We start from the raw sequence: 17,378 nt of genomic DNA, 5'->3' as shown, positions 1-17,378 counted from the left end.
ATTTTCCCACGGCCAACCACAAATACGAAACGAAGCACACCGTACTCCACCAACTGAGCTAACAGATACTTTTGGCTCAACTATCATGGGCTGTTCGCATAACTTTATAAGTACAGGATAATTATCAGAACATAAGTCAATACATGTATCTACTGTTATAAGCGATCTATCTATATTTTTGACTACAGCAAAATCTATTAAGTCTGGTATTTTGTTTCTATCACTGAGCCAGTATGTCGGCTTACCAGGAGATATTATATCAAGGTTATTGTGCTTATTTAGAATAGTGTAGTACAGCTGTCGTCCTTTCGGATTAATAAGACGTGAGCCCCAGTACATGTGTTTTGCATTGTAATCTCCACCTGCTAGAAATCTTGGACCTAGCGTTCCAAAAAAGTGTTTAAATTCACAGTCTGTAATTTTAAAACGAGTATATAGCCGTCAGATTGAGATCAGAACCTCGATTTTTCAATGATATTGTTGTAGCTTGTAACTGCGCTGTAGCATGCGGTTCTAAAGCATGGTGGTTTAGCCGATTTTTAACCAATACTGCTGTACCACCGTGCGCCTTTCCATCTGGATGATTTGTAACATAAAGTCTATATCCCGGTATAAAGAAATTGTTTTTATTTGTTAAATGAGTTTCTGACAGTAGCATAACATCTATGCTTTTTTCAGTCAGAAATCGTATTAACTTCAGTTTGTGTTGGTTTACACCGTTGGCATTCCATATACAAATATTTAGCATACTCATTTTTTAGATAATAAGGTTTGTAACATTTGGTTTTGAGATTTGATCAAATCTTGGATCATGTTTTGCATGGTAGACATGAATTGTGTCATACATTGAGATTTAGAATCATATTTTCAATACCTCCATTTGGTGGATTTTGCTGTTGTTGAATTTGCACAGCGTTGCCTTTTACCACATTTGCATAGCTTCCCTGGACAAGGATATTCTTAGAATTACCAGCTTTCGTCTTTATATACAGGGCAGCCCCTGTAGTTAGCAGTGTGATTTCCTCCACAATTACTGCATTTTTTATTTGTATCCTCTTTTATAAGAGCACATTTTGAAGTACCACATACCACACTGCGTAGAGTGCAATAAGATTTGGTATGCACATACTCTTGGCAGTTAGTGCATTGTACCGAACCATTTCTTTTATGAGGTTCTTTAACGGTAATTCTACGATGGAGTAAATATTTAAAGTTATATATTGGGTGTGTTAAAGTTATATATTGTTTTTAATGGATTAGAGTTTGGCAACAATTCGATCTTAAACATTGGTTGTGGTACTTTATTTCTATTGAAGATATTTACCACATTTTTAATTCCAAAGCCGCATTCTTCAAGGGCTTCTTTGATATCATTAGATTCTACCGAAGACTCAATGCCTTTTACAACAACAACTAGGCCTTTCGAGCTCTTCAGTTGATAAGAATAATAATTTTTGTTGTTATTTGACAAAAATTTCACTATATCCATAAAACTTTTCTCAGTGTATGACTGTATTTTAGGTTCATCTATATTGCCTTTTTTCAAAGGCACTATATGAAAATTATTAGTACCTACAACTTCACTTAATTTATCAACAAGTGCATTCGAGCTGCGCTCACGCAAATATATTGGCGGCGGTTTGGCATTCACGACTGTGGTGGTACCCTTCGCATGGTCTTCCAATCCATTGCTTAGTAAGGCAAATCTGTTGCCATTTAAATTTCCAGGCTTATTTGTATTAAGCGAGGCGGGTTGGAATTTACCGCTGTCTTGATAGGACTTTCTTTTTATGTTGACGTAGCGGTCAATTCCAATCTGGACAGATGGTCCTTTTCTTTGTAGTACATGCTCACCTCGCTTTGTGTTTTCCTTCGGTGTAACATTTGCTGGTACCTGCTTGCTAGTTGGTGTTTGCAGATTTGTTGTTGTGCACTTGTTTGTTTTTTCTCCTTCTGCTGATCCTTTCTGCTGTTCGGCTGAGCGCTTCGATGACTCATCAGCAGGCATGGGCAAAGTTTTAGCAGGTGCTAAAAGAGCGTAAGTTATCGTATACGTACACTCACCGATTGTCACTAACACGTACAAGCGAAGAGCGTAAAACGAGCACCTACGATGGGACAATACGATAAATAAACGACGATAAAATCAGTCTGCAATCAGCAGTTGACTGAGTAGGTCGTTGCGGACGAAGTTATATATTTTACGTATGAAATTAAAACATTTTTTCATTATAAAATAGCACATAATTACTTTTGTAAATTATTAAACCACTAAATTATACTATTATTTATATTAAATATAAATTATTATTAATTTTAACATTCATTAGCACGTGCACATATTCGTATTGTGTAATCGTGCGGCGTAAACCTGCTCGCTTAACCTCTGCAAGCAGACTGAATATTTTTGATCGCTGATTCGCTTGGTACCACAGTAAGCGCACTAACACAATCTCATCTTGTGATGATCGTTGATTGTGGTGGTGCCCATCCCTGCTCATAAGGGCATGCACCTGGAATGTCCGGACCCTTAATTGGGAAGGTGCCTCTGCCCAGTTGGTTGATGTCCTCGTAAGAGTAAAGGCTGACATCACCGCAATCCAAGAAATGCGATGGACGGGACAAGGACGGAAGAAGGTGGGTCCTTGTGACATCTACTACAGCGGCCATATAAAGGAGCGCAAATTCGGTGTGGGATTCGTGGTGGGAGAGAGACTCCGTCGTCGAGTCCTGTCATTCACTCCGGTGGATGAACGTCTAGCCACAATCCGCATCAAAGCGAGGTTCTTCAACATATCGCTGATTTGCGCCCACGCCCCGACGGAAGAGAAGGACGATGTGACCAAAGATACCTTCTATGAGCGCCTAGAACGTACCTATGAGCGCTGCCCCCGCCACGATGTCAAAATCGTGCTTGGCGATTTCAACGCTAGGGTGGGTAAAGAAGGTGTCTTTGGCACAACAGTCGGAAAATTCAGCCTCCATGACGAAACATCACCAAACGGTCTGAGGCTGATCGACTTCGCCGGGGCCCGAAATATGGTCATCTGTAGCACTAGATTCCAGCATAAGAAAATCCATCAAGCTACTTGGCTGTCCCCGGATCGAATCACTCGCAACCAGATCGATCATGTTGTGATAGATGGACGACATGTCTCCAGTGTTTTTGATGTGCGTACGCTTCGTGGTCCCAACATCGACTCGGACCACTATCTTGTAGCAGCTAAGATACGCACCCGCCTCTGTGTAGAAAAGCGCACACGTCAACAAACACAAGGAAGGTTCGACATCGAGAAGCTGCAATCACAACCGACAGCCGAACGATTTTCTACTCGACTTGCACTCCTGCTCTCTGAGAGCACTCATCAGCATCTCGGTATAAGGGAGCTGTGGGACGGCATATCAAACTCCTTACGTACAGCTGCAACCGAAACCATTGGCTTTCGGAAAAGCCAAAAAAAACAGCTGGTATGATGAGGATTGTCGTCTCGCAGTGGAGAGAAAACAGACTGCCTACCTCGCAATGTTGCGATCGACCGCAACACGAGCGGGATGGGAAAGATACCGAGAGCTGAAGAGGGAAGCGAGACGCATTTGCAGAAAAAGAAAGAAAGAGGCAGAAATGCGTGAGTATGAAGAGCTTGACAAGCTGGCCGACAGGGGTAATGCTCGAAAATTTTACGAAAAGATCCGGCGACTAACTGAAGGTTTCAAGACCGGAGCACACTCCTGTAGGACCCCCAGTGGTGATCTAGTGGTTGATGACCAGAGTATACTGTGTTTGTGGAGGGAACACTTCTCCAGCCTGCTGAATGGCAGCGAAACTACAACACCAGGAGATGGCGAACCCGATTCCCCAATCGACGACGATGGAACAGATGTTCCATTGCCCGACCGTGAAGAAATAAGAATAGCAATTACCCGCTTGAAGAACAACAAGGCGGCGGGGGCCGATGGATTGCCGGCCGAGCTATTCAAATACGGCGGCGAAGAGCTGATAAGGTGCATGAATCAGCTTCTTTGCGAAATATGGTCGGAAGAAAGCATGCCCGACGATTGGAATCTCAGTGTACTCTGCCCAATCCACAAAAAGGGAGACCCCACAATCTGCGCCAACTATCGTGGGATAAGCCTCCTTAACATCGCTTATAAGGTTCTATCGAGCGTACTGTGTGAAAGACTAAAGCCCACCGTCAACAAACTGATTGGACCTTATCAGTGTGGCTTTAGACCTGGAAAATCAACAACTGACCAGATATTCACCATGCGCCAAATCTTGGAGAAGACCCGTGAAAAAAGGATCGACACACACCATCTATTTGTCGACTTTAAAGCTGCTTTCGACAGCACGAAAAGGAGCTGCCTTTATGCCGCGATGTCTGAATTTGGTATCCCCGCAAAACTAATACGGCTGTGTAAGTTGACGTTGAGCAACACCAAAAGCTCCGTCAGGATCGGGAAGGACCTCTCCGAGCCGTTCGATACCAAACGAGGTTTCAGACAAGGTGACTCGCTATCGTGCGACTTCTTTAACTTGATGCTGGAGAAAATTATAAGAGCTGCAGAGCTAAATAGAGAAGGTACAATCTTCTACAAGAGTGTACAGCTCCTGGCGTACGCCGATGATATTGATATCATCGGAAACAACACCCGCGCCGTTAGTTCTGCTTTTTCCCGCCTGGATAAGGAAGCGAAGCGAATGGGTCTGGTGGTGAACGAGGACAAGACGAAATATCTCCTGTCATCAAACAAACAGTCAGCGCATTCGCGTCTTGGCTCCCACGTCACTGTTGACAGTCATAACTTTGAAGTTGTAGATAATTTCGTATACCTAGGAACCAACATTAACACCGATAATAATGTCAGCCTTGAAATCCAACGCAGAATCACTCTTGCCAACAGGTGCTACTATGGACTGAGTAGGCAATTGAAAAGTAAAGTCCTCTCTCGACGAACAAAAACTAAACTCTACAAGTCCCTCATCATTCCCGTCCTACTTTATGGTGCAGAAGCGTGGACGGTGTCAACATCCGATGAGACGGCACTAGGAGTTTTCGAGAGAAAGGTTTTGCGGAAGATTTACGGTCCCTTAAACATTGGCAACGGCGAATACCGCAGAAGATGGAATGATGAGCTGTATGTGTTGTTCGACGACATAGACATAGTCCAGCGAATAAAAAGACAGCGGCTACGCTGGCTGGGTCATGTTGTTCGAATGGATGAAAGTGCCCCAGCTCTGAAAGTTTTCGATGCAGTACCCGCTGGTGGAAGCCGAGGAAGAGGGAGACCTCCACTCCGGTGGAAGGACCAGGTGGAGAAGGACCTGTCTTCACTTGGTATTACCAATTGGCGCCAAACCGCCAAAAGGAGAGATGCGTGGCGCACTGTTGTGGACTCGGCTATAACCGCGTAAGCGGTTTCTACGCCAGTTAAGAAGAATTGTTATTATTGTTTTTAAACTCTTGTTTTAGTTTGTTGTTTATGTTTTGATTTTGTTTTTCCGCGAAAGGTTTTTAGTTGTTTTGCTTATTTAATGTTATTTGTTTTATTTTGGATAAATCAAATAAATCACGGAGCGCATTAAAACACGTCCGCACTCTTTTTTAAAGCTCACACTCTTTTATGAATGTGATGAATGAATATGTTATGAAATTAATTTCTTCCTAATTTTAAGATATAATCATAACAAGTTCAATGAGGCACAATATTATGCAGATGTACGAGACGAGACTTACGAATCTAAGGTGTTTTTTATACTGAGCAGCAATTAGTTAATAAGGACATGTTTTGACATTTTGATAAAATAGCATACATATGTTCATAAATATATCGCAGGCGAAGAGGGCGTGGATTATGCACCGTGCAAGCTTTTTGCAAGAGAATACCGCTATTATATCGAAATAGCAAAACTTGTGAAATAATAAATTTTTAAGTTAGGGTTGCTTGAATCTCATGTAAATTTGTAATTATTATCCCTAGTTCGTATTCTTAAATACACTTATTTTTTTAATATTTTTTTTTAGTTGTATGGCTTGAAGTAGATAGATGTATTGTACTATATCTAAAGAAACCTTATTTGGATGAATAAATATATAAATCGTTTTAGATCATACCTTATCGCCTGGAAGAATACCAGCTGTCAATTTCGTCACTGGTGCAGCTGACGTAAACACAGGTGGCTGATCCTGCACATCTTGTACAATCACTACGAGTTCTAGTCCAGCTATATTGCGGCTGTCTTGGCCAGGTTCAGCATATGCGTCCTTTAAAAAATTAATAATTTAGTAAAGTACATATTCAGAATTAATCTTAACAGAATTATTATCGTAAAAATCTATATTCCGTGAAATACATATCGCTCATTTACTTGAATAGAGTCATAACTCAAAAACACGATTTTTGAGTTGGGTATGCAAAATGTGCGCAATTTCAAAAATTTCATTCCGATGCGTAGGAAAATAAACCGTGATATTAGAATGTGCCGTTCTTAAACTTGTTATGTTGCATTAGTTTTTAACCACAATAACGACACTTCTCAGTTGTGTCAGAATCAGTTATACATTTTTTTTTTTCGAAACACCGACATATTTTGTGTGTGTTGTGGGGAATATTTTCAGGTGATTGCCCAAGGTGTTAGGTGGGTTTCAGATAAAAACAAGGGTTCTTTTACAATTTTTTTTAAATATATACACTCATATATTTGATTTAAAGAATTAAGCGTATCAAAGATATATATTTAAACAGTATTTTGTGAAATTTTTATTTAGTAATTCCTAAAACTCAGCCGTTGGCACATCAACTCCAATGACGTTTTTTTTTATTGTTTATTTTACATTGCAACTAGTTCTAAAATATTTACAAAAGAAAGACTAACAAGCAATTTGAGTATTACAAAATTACAAAAAAACTCTGAGAGTATTGGCTAATTTAAAAGATCGCTGGGCTTTACGCGTTACAATGCTTTAGCAACCTGGCTTCATGTGTTGCTGCAATTTTTAATATTTCAGCGTTAACTGAGTTTAAGTTTAGATCACGCTCTATATCAGCACATCTACAATACCAAGGCGCTTTAACAATAAGCTTTAGTATTTTGTTTTGGAATTGTTGGATGACTTTCTTATTATTTGCGTTAGTACATCCCCAGTGTTGTGCACCATAGCTCCATATCGGTCTGAGTACTTGTTTATAGATAAGTAACTTATTTTCGATGGATAACACTGATTTGTTACCAATTAGCCAATTAATATTCCCGAGTCGCATGTCTAGTTCTTTCCGTTTGTTTTTTACATGAATTTACCATCGTAGCTTAGAGTCAAGTGTCATTCCCAAGTATTTAACGGAGTTGAAGTGTGGTATTCGTACACCGTCTATGAAAATTGGTAAGTACTGTATTTTGTTGTACGTAAAAACAATGTGTACAGACTTAGCTTCATTGAGTTTTATCTGCCATTTCTTTGCCCATTGTAGCACTTAATTTTAAGCTTCTTGGAGAATATTAGTGTACTCATGTTCACTGCTACCAACAGCAAGCAACGCGGTATCATCTGCAAATGTGGCTGTTGTGTAATTGTAGTCTACTGGCAGGTCATGCGTGAATAAAATATAAAGAAGAGGGAGTTATAAGAAGAGGAGTTCCAACACACTACCTTGTGGAACTGCTGCTTTTATTTCCTTAAGACTAGAATACTCGTCTCCTTGTTTAACACGGAAGTAGCGATCTGAGAAATATGATTTTATGATATCATAATGCTGTTTCGGTAAAATCAGTTTCAGTTTCGAAAGCAGTCCTTTGTGGCAAACTTTATCGAACGCTTTTGCAACATCCAAAAACACGGTAGAACAGAATTTCTTTTCCTCAAATGCGTTTTCTATAGTATTTGTAATTCTATGGATTTGATCAATCGTAGAATGGTTAGCTCGAAACCCAAACTGATGAGCTGAAAGTATCGGGGGATTTTTTGTTTTTCAGGTTTTTTTATTTCCTCACTTAACTCACTGCTTGTACAACTTGAGATTTCCTCGCTTTCCTGACTGCAAACAGTAGGATAATCTACATTTGTTTCATATGGGGAGAATATTTGAGCTAAATAATCGGAAAATACTTCCGCTTTTTTTGAATTATCTCTGGCCCAAGTATCCGCGCCTATTTTAATGGGACATACGTGAGTTTTTGGTGTTTGTAGTCTATACAGCTTTTCCAAAGAGAGTAATCGGAATTTCTTTCATTGGTTAAGGACCGAAGATATTTTGCGAAACTTTCATTTTTGAATCTCTTAATTTTCCGATTAAGATCTTTTGACGCTTTATTTAAAATGGATTTATCAACAGGGCAACGAGTTTGATGCCACTTACGTCGTAGCTTACGCTTTAATTTTATTATTTCTCTTATATCATTGGGATATTGAGAGTTCACAGCAAATTTCCTTACTTTCGGTGTACTTTTCCAAGCTGCATGTTGCACGCTCGTTGAAAAATGTAAAATTTCAGATTCCAGTTGGTCTATTTTATATATATTTTATATATTTAATATAGAGTCATATTTGCTTTCATAACATTCCATGATCTTTCTAAAGTATTCCCAATCTGTACGTTTATTGCACAAGGCCGCTGTATTATTTTTAAAAATTACGGTTTCACTATAGGTTAAGTAGATTGGCGAATGATCCGAGTTTAGATCACAACCGCAATTGCTTGGATATACAATTCATACTTTTTAATTTTAAAATAGGTTTTCCGAGTTCAATATAATTTCGATTTCATCCTTATGTTTGCTTAACCCATTTGAGTTCCAAGAATCTTTATTGAATTAGACATCTTTGTTATTTAACAGATATTTTTCATGTTTACATAAACGATTTTGTAAGGAGGTGTTGAATTCCTCTTGCTTATTGAGTTTCTGTAAGATCTGCGATAAAATGCTATTATTGGAAATGTTCTCGTTATTATTAGCTTTTAAAACATGAGCAAAAGTAGATTTTTTCAATGTTTCAGCTATAATTTTAGGGCCTTCTTGTTCATTAGTTTTCGTTTAGAAATCTGCAGGATCTTCAACCTTTCGAGTTATTCCGTCAGCTTTTTTGTGGCCAATTGTTTTAGCTCGTAGTTTTTGTAATTCTTTGGCAACAAAGCACCCTCTATAGTTGGCTGGATGCGCTTCGCCACAGTTACAACATTTAGGCTGCTGTTGCTCTGGTTTTGAGCATTCAGAGGTCTTATGCTTACCGGAACACTTAACGCATCTTGGTTGTTTACCACAATAATTTTGTGTGTGACCAAATGACTGGCAATGTTTGCATTGTGGTATCAGCTTAGGCAATTTAACTGGTTCAATAGAAACAGTTGAATTTAGATCTTTTTTATATCTTCCATGGGATCAAATGTTACCAAAAACATGTCGAGAGGAGTTTTATCTTTCCATTTAAGTCTATTGACAGCACTCAGTGCATTTAAACCTTGCTCTTTCAAGTAATTTATAATAGATTTCGGATCATAAGAATTGTGCAAATTTTTTATAATTACTCTAATTGGCCGTGTTTGTTTATTCTCAAAACTATACCAAGATATATTCCTGCTCGAAAGTGCTTTTGAAATGCTTCTGTAGTCTTCTACAGAGAAAGTATTTAGCTTGTATATTCCATTATTTAATAGTTTAATGGTAAAATTAGTTTTTTCTTCCGATTTTGCAATTGTATATAGCTGCTGATAATTGCTGCCGTTAGAATCTCCAGACACCATAATTGGTGAAGGCCGCGAACTATTTTTTGGGGTAAGCGGTTTTGATGGTGCTTTATCTGCCTTTTCCGGAAGAGCAGGAGAATACTCCGCTTTTCGTTTTTTAGCTGGTCTTTTTTTCAATATCCATTCAGTTTCTTTTGCTAACTCTTCTTCATCTGTTGAGAATTCGGCCTTATTTGCTGAGTTAGGAATTTTGTTTTCTTCAATAGACTTAAGCTTCAGGTTTTCAGCTTTTAGAGTATTTACTTATAATGACAGTTTTGCGCACATTCGTTCCATTTCCTCAAGTTTTTTCGTTAGTACTTCAATAGTTACATATTTTTTAGCTGTTTTATTTAACTTACCACCTCCTGGAGGTGGTGTCTTAATAATTAGCATTACGTTTAAAAATTGCTTATTATTATGTATATAATTGCATATACACAATAAAGATTACAAAATAAATAATACTTGGTAACTCTATAGTTTAGTTGCCTTGTGAAAAATTATAGACCTAAGCTTTAGTATACTTATAAGGTTAACTTTTGTGGCGCCAAAAAGTCTCCAATCAGCTGATAGTTTTCTCCCCTGTGTCCACAAAGCTGATATCGGCGAAATAACAAAACTTCCAATCCAAATTAGTCAGTGGTTGTAAGTCGCTGCTTCTACACTCCAACGTACCTCAACGTCGCGCTATGTATTCTTCAGATTGATGTGCAAATTTTGTTATATTTCTCGCCATTTTCAGTAAATTTTAATTTATTTTTTTTTAACACACACTATTATTCACTCTTTTATCACTCAGAGTTGCCAACTGACTCCAATGACGTGTCATCATAACTCATGATTGGTTCATCCGAAAACAATAAACCAAAAATATTTCGATAGTACATTTTTGGAACAGAGACACACTATTAGAAGAAAAAAAATTCATCTGAATTACATTAAATTATCTGAGAGATTTACCCATATTTTCGGTTAAAAATTACCCTTAGGCGCTGAGTTCATCATGTTCGCTATTCGGTGCCTTGAAAAGTTATAGTCCGATTTCAATTTTTCCACAAGCGAAGCCACAGATGATATGCATTATTTGTGTAAAGTATTATTCCGCTATCTTTTTTGGTTCCGCTATCTTTATTAGTTCCTAATGTATACATTATAAAGTGAAGGAATTAGATGGAATTCTAAATTTAGTTATATGGAAAGTAGTCGTGGTTGGGAACCGATTTCGCCCATTTTTGATACGTGTTATCAAAGTGTCCAGAAAGTGTTATATAGGAAATTTCATTGAAATCGGTCGAGTAGTTCCTGAAATATGGTTTTTGACCCATAAGTAGGCGACGCTACGCCCATTTCCCATTTTAAAAAAATCTGAGTGCAGCTTTCTTCTGTAAAATTTAATTTCTGACGTTTCCGTTAGTAAGTTAACGCTCTTTTAGAAATTTTCAACCTAACCTTTGTATGGGAGGTGGGCGTGGCTATTATCCTGTTATGTCAATTTTCATGATGTGTAATGAGGTGCGTAAGAGAAATGACTGCAGATAGTTTGGTTGATATAGCTTTAGGGGCGGGGCCACGCCCACTTAAAAAAAATTACATCCAGATATGCCCCTTCCTAGTGCGATCCTTTAAACTTTACTTTTTATAGCTTTATTTATAGTTCAGCTTGCACGGACAGACGGACATACGAACAGACAGACATCCCTTTACTCGTAACCCTGATCATTTTGATATATATAATTTCATTTATATATAATTCTATCTACATATATATATTTCTATATCTAACTCGTTTATTTTATGATTTACAAGCAACCGTTATGTGAACAAAACTATAATACTCTCTTAGCAACTTTTGTTGCGAGAAAATTGCAAACATTTTTTTATTTTTGGTTTAAACATTACGGGTATTTATCGATTCATATCGATTTCATAATTTTGGATAATATTTTAATATTGTACTATTTAATAAGACAAATTTTGAATCCCAAGTAATCGCTTAATTCACCTTATGGTCCAAATAAGCGTGATTAATGTAATTGAACAAATTGTTCATTTAAACGGGATTATTTTAATTGAACAAATTGTTCAATTAGGCGAGTATCTGTTAATTGATTCCCCGGTTAATTGAACGAACATTTTGATGAGCAATTAAGCGAAAAGTACTGAATATAGTATTTGAGAGATTCTTGCTTATATACTTACGTTGGCCAATATGGTTAAATGGTACATAGCTTGCTTTTCGAAATCGAGTGGCCCAAGTAAAAACACTGTACCTTCTGTAGTTTCTGCTGATACAATTTTTTGTCTTATGGCGAAAAGTGGAGAGCCCTGAAATTAAATGTAGAATTATTATATTTTACGTATGCGTTGATTTTGACAATTATGTTATCCCCACGTAAACAGATAGGAGTGAAAGAGAAAACTACGATTCTATGTGTTGGTTGCGAATCATAAGAGAGGTATACAAGCAGCTATATAAGCATTTTGGTAATAAAAAAGTAAAAGAGTAACGGAACGGTAGAAGGTGGGTCCTTGTGACATCTATTACAGCGGTCATATAAAGGAGCGCAAATTCGGTGTGGGTTTCGTGGTGGGAGAGACTCCGTCGACTAGTCCTGGCATTCACTTCGGTGGATGAACATCTAGCCACAATCCGCATCAAAGCGGGGTTCTTCAAAATATCACTTATTTCCGCCCACGCCCCGACGGAAGAGAAGGACGAAGGGATCAAACATACCTTCTATGAGCGCCTAGAACGTACCCTCACAATGGCAAAATCGTACTTGGCGATTTCAACGCTAGGGTGAGTAAAGAAAGTGTCGTTGGCACAACAGTCGGAAAATGAAGCCTCCATGACAAAACATCGCCACACGGCCTGAGGCTGATCGACTACGCTGGGGCCTGAAATATCGTCGTCTGTAGTACTAGATTCCAGCATAAGAAAATACATCAAGCTACTTGGCTGTCCCCCAATCGAATCACTAGCAACCAGATCGATCCCGTTGTGGTAGATGGACAACATGTTTCCAGTGTTTTTGAAATGTGTTCGCTCCGTGGTCCTAACATCAACTCGGATATTATCTTGTAGCAGCTAAGAACGATTTTCTACGCGACTTGCACTCCTGCTCTCTGAGAGCACTCATCAGCATCTCGGTATAAGGGAACTGTGGGATGGCATAAAAGAACGCCCGACGATTGGAATCTCAGTGTACTCTGCCCAATCCACAAAAAGGGAGACCCCACAATCTGCGTCAATTACCGTGGGATAAGCCTCCTTAACATCGCTTATAAAGTTCTATCGAGCGTACTGTATGAAAGACTAAAGCGCACCGTTAACAAAGTGATTGGACGTTATCTGTGTGGCTTTAGACCTGGAAAATCTACATCTGACCAGATATTCACCATGCGCCACATCCTGGAAAAGACCTGAGAAAAGAGGATCGACACACACCATCTCTTTGTCGATTTTAAAGCTGCTTTCGGCAGCACGAAAAGGAGTTGCCACTATGCCGCTATGTCTGAATTTGGTATCCTTGCAAAATTAATACGGCTGTGTAACCCAACGTTGAGCAACACAAAATTTCCGTCAGGATCGGGAAGGACCTCTCCCAGCAGTTCGATACCAAACGAGGTTTCAGTCACTATCGTGTGACTTCTTTAACCTGATGCTGCGTACACCGATGATATTGGAAACAACGAGCCGTTAGTTCTGGTTTTTCCAGACTGGATAAGGAAGCGAAGCGTATGGGTTTGGTGGTGAACGAGGATAAGACGAAATATCTCCTGTCATCAAACAAACAGGCAGCGTATTCGAGTCTTCGCACTTGGCACAGTCTTTACCTTGGCACCAGCATCAACACCGATAATAATGTCAGCCGCGAAATCCAAAGCAGAATCACTCTTGCCAACAGGTGCTACTATGGACTGAGTAGGCAATTGAAAAGTAAAGTTCGCTCTCGACGAAAAAAACCAAACTCTACAAGTCCCTCATCATTCCCCTCATACTTTATGGTGCAGAAGCGTGGACGACGTCAACATCCGATGACACGACACTGGGAGTTTTCGAGAGAAAGGTTTTGGGGAAGATTTATGGTTCCAACGGCGAATGCCGCAGAAGAGCGAATAATGAGCTGTATGTGCTATTCGACGACATAGACATAATCCAGCGAATAAAAAGACAGCGGCTACGCTGGCTAGGTCATGTTGATCGAATGGACGAAAGTGCTCCAGCTCTGAAAGTGTTCGATGCAGTACCCGCTGGTGGAAGCCGAGGAAGAGGCAGGCCTCCACTCCGATGGAAGGATTTGTCTTCACTTGGTATTACCAATTGGCGCCAAACTGCCAAAAGGAGAGATGCGTGGCGCGCTGTTGTGGACTCGGCTAAAATCGCTTAAGCGGTGTCTGCTCCAGTCAAGAAGAAGAATAATCAATAATATATGTTTGAAATGCTGATTGATATTCTTGAAATAAAAAGATTATTTTTCCAAAGTTTGGTCGTTGAGAAATAGAAGTATCCGAGAGTTCGCGAAAAACTTTTAAGAATAAATCTAAAAAACGATTGGATACATGACATCCCTAGATAAAATATGTATTCACTTCCTTGGATAGATACATTAATAATGATCACAATGTTATAAATCACAAATAAATAATACTAAATTATCACAAGAAATTTTTACTTACCCATAATTCAAGGTAAACTGGTTTTTGAAAAAGTGGATTTTTACGAGCAATTACATAATCTAGTTCGGTTCCTCGCTTTGCATCCTTCATTTGTGTTTATATATACACATAGTTGAAAAAATGTAATATAGGGATTAATTAATTTATGTATTTTTGTATATGTATGTGTGTTTAAATATTTTTATACTCTCGCAACAAAGTTGCTAAAGAGAGTTTTATAGTTTTGTTTACATAATGATTGGTTGCGAGTCCTAAAACTAAACGAGTTAGATATAGGGTTATATATATCAAAATGATCAGGGTGACGAGTAAAGTTCAAATCCGGATGTCTATCTGTCCGTCCGTCCGTGTAAGCTGTAACTTGAGTAAAAATTGAGATATTTTGATGAAACTTGGTTATAGAGAAGCCAAAAGAACGCTCTATCCTGTAATTCAAACAGACAGGCAGCACTTATGGTGCAAGCCTGCGCTAAAATGTCGTATTAATCATGCGCAATAGTGCTGAACCATTTTCTTAGGTGGAGAAATACTTAAATCTGCGCAAAAATATTTTTTTCATTCCTTGGTTTCGAGCTGCATATATGTCTTATGTTTTAAAAACCACAATATATATTTGTATTGTCATTTTTGTTTAAAATTTGTCCTTTGAGTCGTTTTTACCATTGTGAATAGTCTACATATGTAAAATAAAATTGGACAGCACTCAGCAAGCGGCGATAGAATTTTTAATGAGGTATCCGCGTACTCTCCTGCACATTCAACTAGATAACTTTGCTGTTGCTTTCACTTGTACAATTTCTGACAGAGGAGCAGCGCGAAAGATAGCGAGCAGAGAAGTGACCAATCGATGACAGCTACTGGCCCCATAAGAAGGTTAAGTTCGAAGATTGGCGTAATCGGACCTCTGCCACACCCACAAAATGGCAATAACCGAAAACATATAAAGAGCTAGGATGTGGATGTTTTTGTACTCTCGTAAACTACTAAAGCTATATCAAGGAAACTTTCAAGAGTCGTTTCTTTTAGGTACTACCTCATAGAGTCCAAAAATGGAGGAAATCGGATTATAACCACGCCCACCTCCCATACAAAGGTTATGTTGAAAACTACTAAAAATGCTTTAATTCAGTAAGGAAAACCACCAGAAACTTTAAATTTCATTATAAAAATGGTATAGAAGAGCTGCACTCAAAATGGTATACAGAATTTTTAATAGGCGTGGTTCCGCCCACTTATGGGTCAAAAACCATGTCTTCGAAACTACTCGACCAATATCAATGAAATTCGGTTCAAAATGTCTTCCTGGCTTCCCGTTGATATGTTGTGAAAATACAGTAGAACTTCTCTAACTCGAATCACCATAATCCACAAAAAAAAACTTCGAGTTAGAGAGACTTCGAGTTATAGAATTTTCATTAAAACATATAAATTTTTAAAAAGCTCTAAAATAAGATTTATACACTGTTTTATTTATTTACTTCGCAAAAAATTTTATGGGCATACGTTAAAAGATGTTTTTTGTAATTTTGTTTGTTGCATTTTGCTATTGTTTGGCTCTTGACGTCTATATCTTATGCCTTTGTAAAATGATTTATGCAATCTATAACTGTAATATTATATTTTTTGTCGCCTCCGTATGATATAGAGGAACTCTTTTAAAATTCTATAGTAAAAATTTTAAATTTCGTATTATGCTCTGACCAAAAAGTTCGATTTATGGAAGGAAATTTGTATGAAAGTTGCCTTCTATTGCCACTTCAACAGTTCGAGTTATGGAGAACTTCGAGTTATAGAAATTCGAGTTAGGGAAGGGAATTTGTATGAAATTTGGCTTCTTAACGCTATTGCCAATTCAAGTGTTCGAGTTATGGAGATCTTCGAGTTATGGAAGTTCCACTGTATTTCAAATCGGTTTACAACCACGCCTACTTCCCACATACCAGAACTTTGAAGATCTGAATCGTTTACTTTACAATATATTATATAAAGTAAGCACTAGTGAAGATATCGAATCGATAACTTGTTTTACTATAACTTTACTTATTTAAGTACTTACCTCTGGAATCATTATTATCCCAGGCTTGTGGGGAAATATGAGGTCATGCTGTGTTGTAAAATTGGTAGCAGTAATGGAACATAATTGGCTAGACATTCCACCTTTTGTGTCCTTTACCGATACCTGGAAGTCATAGTAGCGTCCAGGTTCCAAACGTCGAAGTAACACAACATTTGCTTGGCAAACGGAATTGTATTTTGTGCATGGAAGCGAATCAATCTTAACTGTGGCTGATGCAGAACCACCTATAAGTTCAAATGTCAGTGGGTAGTCAAATTCTTCGTCCGTGGCACGTAATCGATAAATAACAGTTCCAACTTGAGCATCCGCCGGTATTAAAACAAGTCGCATTCGTGTCGACGGATCAAATTTGGGATCGGTACAATGAACTATGTGTAATGGGCAAAGGACAGCAAATACAATGCTGATTGTCCATATCCGCAGCACAGTTGTTTTGTTTTGCATTAATAAAGAAAGCGATGGGGAATAATCAGAAAGGTGAGCGAGTAGTCGATATTCCGTTTTATTTGCTAATGCTAAGGCCATCCCTTGTATGCACCAACTGTGTATTTGATTGATATATCTTGATATATCGATTCTTATCATGTTTTCTTTTATTACTAATGCTGAAAGTCATCACCGCAAAATTTCAACTTCCTAAAGCTTTCTGAAAAATAAAGTATATACATATGTACATATTAATTTTATACCCATATTCATAGTACATATTGTGTAAATAACATTATACGACAAAATTGACTTCAGTCTGGTATTTTATCAAATATAGTTTTTCCGGGAGAATGAGTCATACGTAAAATCGAAATATATGCATTCGAATTTCGAAAAAAGGCTTATTAAAAGGAATTAGTATTAATTACACGATATAGTTGCAAAAGTATTCAAATTTCTTCTTATTTCAATG

At 38.1% G+C, this 17,378-nt stretch overlaps 1 protein-coding gene across 8 annotated transcripts in view; it reads right to left on the bottom strand.

Annotated features, from left to right (window-relative positions):
* Window positions 1-17,378, bottom strand: part of LOC105220320 (cadherin-86C) — a 98,341-nt gene that overhangs the window by 43,478 nt on the left and 37,485 nt on the right. For 5 of the 8 annotated variants that reach the window (XR_008471919.1, XM_054234295.1, XM_054234112.1 and 2 more), the window contains 4 exons: window positions 16,457-17,123; window positions 14,401-14,484; window positions 11,920-12,045; window positions 6,114-6,263 (listed from right to left, as the gene is read on the bottom strand). Coding sequence is in view for 7 of the 8 variants with exons in the window: in XM_054234295.1 (XP_054090270.1) it covers window positions 6,114-6,263; window positions 11,920-12,045; window positions 14,401-14,484; window positions 16,457-17,062 (966 nt within the window). In the remaining variant the exon portion in view is untranslated. The remainder of the gene's footprint in view (window positions 1-6,113; window positions 6,264-11,919; window positions 12,046-14,400; window positions 14,485-16,456; window positions 17,124-17,378) is intronic. The other 3 variants (XM_054234178.1, XM_054234205.1, XM_054234249.1) reach the window with 2 other exon arrangements.

Source organism: Zeugodacus cucurbitae, chromosome 2, assembly GCF_028554725.1.
Source record: "Zeugodacus cucurbitae isolate PBARC_wt_2022May chromosome 2, idZeuCucr1.2, whole genome shotgun sequence".
Classification (NCBI taxonomy): Eukaryota; Metazoa; Arthropoda; class Insecta; order Diptera; family Tephritidae; genus Zeugodacus; species Zeugodacus cucurbitae.
Note: the sequence above shows the minus strand (reverse complement) of the source record. Positions and strands in the feature narration are given on the sequence as shown.